The 9,767-nt window shown below is 39.6% G+C and overlaps 1 protein-coding gene across 1 annotated transcript in view; it reads left to right on the top strand.

The window, feature by feature from the left end:
- RTF1 (RTF1 homolog, Paf1/RNA polymerase II complex component) overlaps positions 1-7,799 on the top strand; it is a 50,166-nt gene extending 42,367 nt beyond the window's left edge. Inside the window, exons 14-19 of the mRNA XM_019519932.1 lie at positions 1,440-1,561; positions 2,658-2,715; positions 3,243-3,320; positions 4,557-4,652; positions 4,974-5,085; positions 6,413-7,799. Coding sequence (XP_019375477.1) covers positions 1,440-1,561; positions 2,658-2,715; positions 3,243-3,320; positions 4,557-4,652; positions 4,974-5,085; positions 6,413-6,519 — 573 coding nt within the window. The 3' untranslated portion in view covers positions 6,520-7,799. The remainder of the gene's footprint in view (positions 1-1,439; positions 1,562-2,657; positions 2,716-3,242; positions 3,321-4,556; positions 4,653-4,973; positions 5,086-6,412) is intronic.
- Positions 7,800-9,767: the final 1,968 nt, after the last annotated feature.

Genomic DNA, 9,767 nt, shown 5'->3' on the forward strand with positions numbered 1-9,767 from the left:
TGGGGCTGTGTACCTCCTGGGTTAGATGGAGGTCCTGCACACTGTCTAAAAACCTACGCGAGCGTTCAGACCTGGCTGACTGCTCTTCCCAGCAGATGTCTGGGAAGTTCAGGTCCCCCATGATTACCACATCCTTAGCCTTCACTACCTCTGTGAGCTGACCCAAGAAATCCTGGTCAAGCTCCTCACCCTGGTTGGGAGGTCTGTAGTAGACTCCCACCATTAAGTCTCTTTTGCCTCGACAGCCTTTCACTCTAACCCAAAGCACTTCAAAGTGCCCCTCCCCTGACTCCTTGCCAATGGACCCTTGTCCTCTGGGTGAGGAGCTTACAGTTTGGCTGTAGAAGCTCACTTTTTCTTCTTTATTGCTGTTGTGTGCTGTTATGAAAACCGCAAGTTAGTATTCCATCTTGTGAAGAGGCAGTGGGCATCTCCTGTCTTCTAGACTAGTGACATGATCATGCTTCTCCCCCTCCCTTTGTGGCCTCCTGTTCAGATTTGAATATAGAAGGCTTAGGAATGTATTGGCTGTTTTGATTAGTCTTTTTATTTTGGAGATTTAAAAAAAATGCTAACAAGCTTTCTATGCTATGGAAACACCTGCTTAGTTTTCTCACTAAGTTTGTCTCAAACACATGAATGTGAGGAGTTCAAGCCTATTTACTTTGTTCAAGCCAGTCCCAGGGGGTGCAAAATTTTTATAGTTTGCCTATTTAATAAAACTCAGTTGTGCACAAAGGACATCCAGCAGGCTCTTGGGTTTTTTTTCTCTTTCTGAAAGGATGTCATTGCTGTGTATCACCATGAGGTGGCAGAATAGGTTAGTTGCATGCAACAGATGGATTTAAACTCAATCCCTTGTTGAGTTGATGTTCAGAACAGCAGTAGTTTTCAGTCCTTTTCCTGTACTACTGGCAAGAATGAGTTTTAATCAGAGTTGTAGATACCTCTTCTGGACTAATGAAAAATGAGCTCCTTTTTGTCCTGTCCTTAGCAGTAAAAGTGTATGCACTTGAAGTACTGTATTTACCTGAATCCAAGATGACTCTGAATTTAAGATGTACATGTAAAATTAATAAATTGTGTTATAATTTTATACACATCCCCACATGCTATTGTGGGTCTCTTCCATGCTCCCCTTGCTGCAAGCCCACTCCTTTACCACATAAGCTACCCCAGCCTGGGACAGGCAGTGGCTCAGCGTCAGCTTTGGCCCCAAGCCCAGGATCGAAGCCAGAGCTGAGCTGCCACCTGCCCTGGGCTGATACTCAAATCTAAGATGAGGCCTTTTTCTCCTCATGTTCATTGCGGGGATGGGACCTCATCTTGGATTGGAGTAAATATGGTAGAACTGGCTAGATGACTTAAAGGTTTATCTATAATTTCTGTGACTAGCTTGATGGAGGTAAATTGTCTAACAAATTGCTGTTTGGTTGAAGGCCATGGCTGAGGACTTGGGGGACCAAGATAAGGCAAAACAGATTCAAGATCAGCTTAACGAACTAGAAGAGAGAGCAGAAGCCCTGGACCGCCAGCGAACAAAAAATATTTCTGCAATCAGGTGGGTCCATATATGTCATTTCAGAAAGGAAATTGTCTTAATAGAAAAGCAGCAGAAGGGGGAAACAATGGAATAATTCTTAGTGACTTGGAAGCAAGAGTTTTGAGTGTGATTATCTTTTGATATAATCATCATTTTTGAAGGTTAACCAATGGCATGTTTGAGACTTTAGATTTAAACAGGCTTTCAGGTATAGTACCCTTCCTCAGGTAACTTGCAAGTTCTGATCCTTCCTTCTTGTATATACGAGGGGTGATCAAAAAGTTCTAAGACTTAGCCTTTATTTTAAAGAATAGTGTACAAACAACATTTTTATGAGCTGTCCCCTTCAAAGTAATCTCCCCCAGATGATACGCACTTGTCCCAATGTTCCTGCCATTTTCGGAAGCAATGCTGGAAGTCTTCAACTCTGAGTTTTTTGAGTTCTGCTTTCACATTCTTATGGATGGTTGGAATGTCATCAAATCTCAGTCCTTTCAGCTTCATTTTGATTTTTGGGGACAGAAAAAAGTCACATGGGGCAAGGTCAGGTGAATACGGAGGGCGTGGTATCACAGGAATGTTTGTTGTTGTTAGGTTTTGTTTTGTTTTTTTTCCAGCCAAAAATTCTTGAATGGAGACAGCAGTGTGTGAAGGAGCGTTGTCATGGTGGAGAAACCATCAACCATTTTCACGCAGCTTGCGGCGGTTTCTTCTAACTTTATCCCTCAAGCGAATCAAAACCTCTTTATAAAAGGCCCGATTGATTGTTTGACCACTTGGTACAAATTCCTGATGAACAATACCCCGAACATCAAGTCTTAGAACTTTTTGATCAAACCACATATACCTGGGTTGCTATGTGCACTACCCACGTCCTTGCCGTTTCTCTCTGCTTGGTCATATATGCTATTTGCAGTTTCCACTTGTCAGACATGGACACATTTTTCAAAGCGTCTTAAGTAAAGGGGTGTCTGCCAAAAGCTAGTGCTGATTAGAGCAAATTATCACACTGATGCTGAGAAAATACTATTTATCGTCGTCTTGCATTTTTTTTACTGTTAAATAACTGTGTTACTATACTTGGGCTTTTTTTCCCCCCAAATCTTTCTTTTAGTTACATCAACCAGAGGAATAGAGAGTGGAACATTGTGGAGTCCGAGAAGGCTCTTGTGGTAAATAATGCTGAAACAGTACTTTGGGGGAATGGGGAGGGATATTAATTATATGAGGAAACTTTTCCATTTGTTTAATTTATTCCTTTGTCTGTTTAGAAAACAAAGCATAGAAAAGTGGTATCACTTTAAAGAAGGCATTTAACCATCCACTGATCAGCTCTATTCCCAGTAGGTTTCTCTGGAGTTGGTAATACTGGCATAATTTTATTATTTGTGTTGCCTAGGACAGGAGCCAGAGAACAGACATGAGAGGATAAAATAATAAGTAAATGTATTCTCTCTGTGTGTTCATTAAAATGATTAACTTCCCTTGGATAATGCTCACTTAAGCCTCATGTTCCTTGAGTGGAATGTAAATGTTCTATTCATACTGTACTTCATTGGATACAAGACTGACAGTCTTGAGTGCAAGACTTTTGTGATCTCTAATGCTGTCTTCTCACCTTGATGTTGTGTTATGGCTAAATTGTGTGTAAGGGATATGGGAGCTAACTCTACAACACCTATATTTGTTTCTTCTATAGGCCGAAAGTCACAGTATGAAAAACCAGCAAATGGACCCCTTTACTAGGCGACAGTGCAAACCTACGATAGTCTCGAATGTGAGTATAACCTTGAGGTCAGTCCAGGGCAGCCAGGGGGAAATATGGGCTAGTGCACAGTCAGTGTTTTTTATCCTTTTCTTAATGGCATAGCCATGAAAGCATACTGGGAGCAGAGTTGTCCAGGTACCATAATAATAGATCAGGTCATTCTTGGCCTGAGTGTATAAGGCCTCTGTTAAGATCTATTGTAACTGAACAGAAGGAAGAAATGGTATAGTTCATTATTAATTAGATTTTGCCAAGAAGATTAGTGATCTGCATGTGTGTGTGTGTGTGTGTGTGTGTGTAAAGAGGAGAGATGGTTCTTTGAAATTAATTAGCAAATTACTTGACTTCAGGAAGACTAGCTGTTTTAGTTGTAAGTTCTGTTATGGAACACCGTAAGTTTTAGACCTAAATATGGTTAGTGGATTGTGTGTTTCCTAATGCATCCCAAGGACTCTGTCTTTGGAAGGAGTGAAGCTGAAGAGGATCCATTGTTTGTGGGCAACTCAACATGAATTTCCACTGCAGTGCTTTGGCAAAAAGGGCTAATGTCATTCAAGGAAGAATATGGTTAGGAATAGGCGTTAAGGAAGAAGTAGTGAGGTTAGGAATAAGTGTTTATCATTTTTTAAACCTTTGTATGCAGTATTGGTAAAACCGGTCCTTGAATACTGTGTACAGTGTTAGGTCAATATCTTTAAAAAACATGTTGGCAAATTGGAGAAGGTGCAGAAAAGAGCCACGAATAATAGAAGGGATGAAAAAAACGTATTGCATTCGAAGAACAAGGTAAGCTCTTTATGAAAGAGAGGCTCAGGTGAGGACATTGATGCTGAGTAAAAGTACCTTCCCAGAGAGAAACATACTGAAGAACTGTTTAATCTAGCAGAAAGTAGCATAGTCAGAACTAGTGGCTGGAAGCAGAAGCCAAGCAAATTCAAATTAAACTGTTTTTTAACTGATGAAAATGGTTCAGCCATTGGAACAAACTACCAGGTGACAGGCTTTGATTTCCATCTCTTGATTTGTAAAACAAAACTGGATACCTTTCTATGAGACTTCTAGCAGAGTCTGAGTTTAGGCCCAGTTCAGGAGGCAACTTTATGAAACTTAATCATTTGTAATATATATGGAAAGCAAGGCAGCTGATCTCTAAACCCCTCGTGAATCTAAGCACTTTGGATGGTAAGGTTCAAGGGCAGGTCTTGTATGGAAATGCAGTATCTCACTTTCTTTTCTTGCTCACAGTCCAGGGATCCTGCTGTCCAAGCTGCCATCCTTGCCCGACTAAATGCAAAATATGGATCTGGTGTATTACCAGATGCTCCAAAGGACATAAGCAAGGCAAGTATCCCTTTCTGCTAGTCTCACTTTTTTCACCTCTGCCTTGTCTCTCCTCACTGAGAATCCTGTAATTCTGTGTGCATGTGTGTGTATGCATGTACATACATATGTATAGTCCTACTTTACTTCTAGAAATGTTTGTCCTGTTGAGGACTACTACTAAAGGAGAAGAACTTGACCTTTCTCAGGGAATGGAAGCCGTCAGTCATGGGAGTAGAGCGAAGCCTACCTGAAATTAGCAATGATTATTAAAACTATTTCATTTGAGACACTGACTGCCTTCTTTGGTTTGGGCTAGTTATTAATCTGTTTACATTTCAGGGTCAGGGAAAGGACAAAGACATGAACTCTAAATCAGCCAGTGATCTCTCAGAGGATCTGTTCAAAGTGCATGACTTTGATGTGAAAATTGATCTCCAGGTTCCCAGTTCAGGTAGGTTTTTATTATATGGGGAAGAGTATCCTTCCTTCCCCTCCCCTCCCTTGCCTGAGAAATGCATGAATTGGGATTACACATCTGGTTGAGAATTGCTACTGCCTGGTTCAGAAGCAGACATGGGAGCACAATTCAAATGCTTTGTACTATACTGATGTACAGAAGATGCTATCTTGTAGAGATATATTTGTGCCTTTACTAGTAATATGCATCATGAAGTAGACTTTAGGTTCAACAGGGCATTAGTCTAACAGGTAAGAGGATAAGATTTTAATTGAACTAGTCTGCCAGCAGTTTAATTTTCAGTCTTTCCCATCCTTTTTTTGTGTTCAAGTGTCAGTGCTGAACTGTTTTGGAATGTAATGTAACAGTGTGATCCACTAGTGAGGATAATTTTGCATCGCCGTTGGAAGGAGGACTAGAGCTAAATGGGTCTTTTGAATGATTACTGTTTGTCTGATCCAGTACAGCACTTACTACATTCCTAAGAAATAACTTCAGGAGGAAAATGGAGAAAACAAAGTTCTGGGAGACTAGATCTGGTGTAAAAGGGGGATTCCAGGCATAGGGACAGTGCAGAAGAAGTCAGAAGGGGAAGAGTAGGACATACGCAAAAAGGTTAGTGAAAATAATGGGTGAAAGAGGAAACCTAAAGATAAGAGCCAGAGGCAAGCCAAGGCTAGGTATGTAGGAGCCTAAAAGGCAGGGCAAGATGTTTAAATGTTGTGCGAGTAGAGAGCCAGTGCGTGGATTTGAAATATGGCTAGATTTGCTCAGAGTAGGTAAAGGTTTTGGGGCAGCATTTTCAGCATCATTGTTTTAGATGGCAAGAAATAATACCCTGTCTAGTTCATGTTATCCTTGGAGTAGAGATGTGTAGAAAACTAGACTAGTTCATCCCCTCGTAAGATCTATCCTGTGTGCTTGCCATATATTCATGTGACAGTTGTCTTTCAGAAATGTCCCTGAATAATACCTGAAATTAATATTCACATGGGTGTTGCACAGGCTTTGTACAAAGTAATTTCTTTTGTAAATGGAAGACTTGGCAATGAGTAAGTTTAAGAGGTGTAAAGACAAAATTGTACATGCCTATCTTGAAAGACTTGTGACTGAACATTGCCCATAATAAGTGGCAAATGCTGCATTGTTTTGCACAGAAGCTGAGACATAGGTTCCAAGGTGAAGTTATCACAGAGAAGCTTATTTTTAGTTTGTGGCAGGTAGGGCTTGCAGTTTTTTCCTCTCTGTAGTTAGTTATTGCCATCCAAAAAAACATTCATTTTGATGTTTCAAGCCTCACTTTTCTTTTATCCTCCTACAGAGTCTAAGACACTGGCCATCACTTCTAAGGCTCCACCAGCAAAAGATGGTGCCCCTCGGCGATCACTGAACCTGGAGGACTACAAAAAAAGGCGGGGGCTTATTTGAGCGTACCCACTCCGCTGCTTCTGATCCTGCATGCTCCATGATGATGTCCTACCTTTTTTCTTCCTCCCTTTTCAGTTTCCTCTTCTGGGTTGGAGCAGCAATGGAGCTGGGAAGAGACTCTTTAAAACTGCCAGTCATTTGTAACATAAATCATTTGACTATTTACTGTATAGACCTCCCTTCTTGCCCTTTCCTCCTATCCCCTCACAAATGTGGATCTGTGCTATTTGGGGTTCTCCCACTTTTTAGGTTTTTTTTCTTTTTTTGAGGTTTTTTTTGTTGTTATTTTTGTTTTAATTTTGTTGATGCAGCTCGTTGGTCCACTCAGTGTTCAGTATTAGCCTGAAGTCTGGATTTCCGTAGGAATCTCTTTGGTGGTTGCAGCATCAGCATTTGGTGATCTCCCCTTGCATACCACCACAGACATGGTGAATAAACATCGGCACAAGACCTTTGTGGATGGAAAGGTCATCTGCACTTTCTTCCTCCTCTTCTTCCTCCTTGCTCCTAGCTCTGGAGAAGGGAATCTCCAAAAAACTGGCTTAGGTTCAAAGTGTAAATTTTTTTGGGAGGGTTATGTGACTTTTTTTCAGGTGTTTTTTATCATTTTTAAGCTGCAGTACTATTTGTATCTGTCTGTCACGGTTCTTTACGGCTGTTTTGAATTTCTACCAGCTGTACTTGAGCATCTAAAATTGCAAGAAAGAAACTCATTAAATGTGATTCTTACTAAAATGGCCTGGGTGGTATAGCTGTTTAACCTTGCACATACTCCCCTTCTTACTCTCACTTACCTGATGAGACAAGTGCACAATCTATCTGTAGTACCTCTGGTCTCTTGCCACAGCTGAGCGGAGTAGCTCCCTTTGGGATGCCCCTGGACACTCACTGAATGGGCTTTAATTTCTTCTACAAATCCAAGAAATCCTTCAATCTGTGTTTATCATGTCAAATTCCTCTTCACCAGGCTTCAACTCATTTGTGTGGTTTCTGGGTTATTTTTTATTGGGGGGAGGGAGATGGGGAGAGGCTTTTTTATTCCCCCCTTTTTTCTTTCAATCATTTTAAACTTGGATTAAAAAAATTAGTTTGTGTTAAGGGAAAGGGGAAGAGCACAGTAGAAACCTAACTGAAAATGAGGGCAGTTGCTGATGCACATTTTATATATATAAAGTTGGTAAACGTGCAGTAAAACACTAGCACAATGATTGTATGGCTTTATGAAATACTTGCCCAGAAATAAGATGACAGCTTGATAATCTCTCAGGTGTAAAAAAAAATCAAAGTGTAAATATAAGTTGCATTTCACAAAGAGCTTTTCAAAACAAAAGTCAGCTGAATCTATGGAACAAAGAGCTAAATTAAGAAAATAAAACGGCATTAGCCGTCTAACAATTCAGAGGTTCCTATTCAGATAAGCATGCAAATTTGTAATTTCTATTCAAGGTGATACTGAAAGAAGAAGTGGTGTTCTCTTGTACTGGGGTCTGAAGGTTAGAAGAACCCAACATTCTTGGAATGCCATAGCATTAGTATTTCCCAAAAAGCCACACACCGTGGTTATTTTTAAACTGCGTCTGACTCTGACTTGCTGGATCCTTTAATGAAATTTTAATCTAGTACATATATTTAATTTCCTTTTTTGTTGTTTTTTTAATGATAGTTTTAAAGAAATGTGACTGTGTGAAATCTGACGCAATGAACTGTGTGTACAAAATTAGCCTTTTTAGTAGATGAGTAGTTCTTGTCTACTGCATAAACAAATAAGGGGCTTATTTACTAGATAGTCCATAGTGCTGGAACTCTTGTGTGGACTATTCTGTAAATATGCAATCCTAGATTTGTTTACTTGCCCATCAGTAACAGCTTCTCTGGAGCTGTAGGCTCTCACTTCCATATGTACTTTCAATTTTTTTTCTTTTAAGAAAGTGGATTTATGGAATCTGCCGTTTGACTTCATAGTAAACCTCAGTATCCACTATGTAGATATGCCAATTTTTTTGTTTTGGCTTTGCAGCAGCTTCAATAGTGTTACAGTTGTGTAACAAAGCCCTCAAACATCATTTTCAGTAGCCAATTTCCAAAATATCAGCCCTTCTGACACTTATCAGAAATAACTTGTAAAATCATGCATTGCAGAATGTGAATTGCCCACAAACATTACCCAGAACTGAGGCGCAACAAGTGACCACTCTAGTAAACTTAATCCATAAATGGAGTTTTTTTTAATATGGTTGCACTTATGTTGTTTTGTTGTAGAGCAAATTTTTATGGCTGAGTTACAAAAAAAGAAATACTCTTTATAATCAAAATGTTCATGAGACCCTTTGATGCTTTAAATGGTTTGCTCCATTTCCTTACTCTTCCTTAGTAGAGTTTATTACGCTGAAGAGGAATGCACGTGAGTTTAATGTGCAGAACTGTGAAGTGGTTATGACCTAATCATCGCAGTCATGAACTACTAATTGGAGTTCCTCCGAGAGTTACTAGAACTTCTGCTGAAATATTGTTTCTAACCAAGTCAATAGCCAAGGAATCATTATATTCAAACCACTTTTGAGAAAAATGCATCAAGAGGGAGTACTCGTTTGAGTAGTTACAGAATGAATTGTGTAAGAATCTTTCTTTTTACTTTTTAAGTGCATGTAAAGGTGAGTGACTACACCTCCCATCATTAGGGAGGGATTGATTTGTTTTCTTTGTTTCACTTGTGTCCTAGCATAGTTCATTACAAATGTACAGACTTCTATAAATAAACTTGGTTTGTTGGTTTAATAAGGTTGATTATGTTTATCCCTTGATATGAGGTACCTGGAACCTGTGCATTTTCCTGGATCTTATGATTTGCCTATATCAACTTAATGACCCAAAATATCAATATTGTAAAATACCTATTAAAAAGAGTAGCTGTTCTGGGGAAGAGTAGGGCATTTCTGGGCTGCTCCTTTGTATAGCACAAAAAAATCAAGTGGAGTGGCTTTTTAGTGATATAATTGCCTAAGCCACTTGGAGGGTGAGGAGCCACTTAAAGGGTTATTTTTCTAAGATCTATGTCTTTCTGCTGCCCCTTATTCCAGAACCAAATTTATGTTAATTCCATAAAAAAGTGAACTTCTCCAGTCTCTCCAGTAGTTTCACATCTGACAAATTAAGGTTAGGGAAACTGTCAAAAAGGATTGCACATCCTTGAATTGTTCTTAAGTTTTATGTATCCTGCCCTTTTCTCTATATTTGTATGGAACATCTGT

Source organism: Gavialis gangeticus, unplaced genomic scaffold (genome assembly GCF_001723915.1).
Source record: "Gavialis gangeticus isolate Ggan-Ray unplaced genomic scaffold, GavGan_comp1, whole genome shotgun sequence".
Classification (NCBI taxonomy): Eukaryota; Metazoa; Chordata; order Crocodylia; family Gavialidae; genus Gavialis; species Gavialis gangeticus.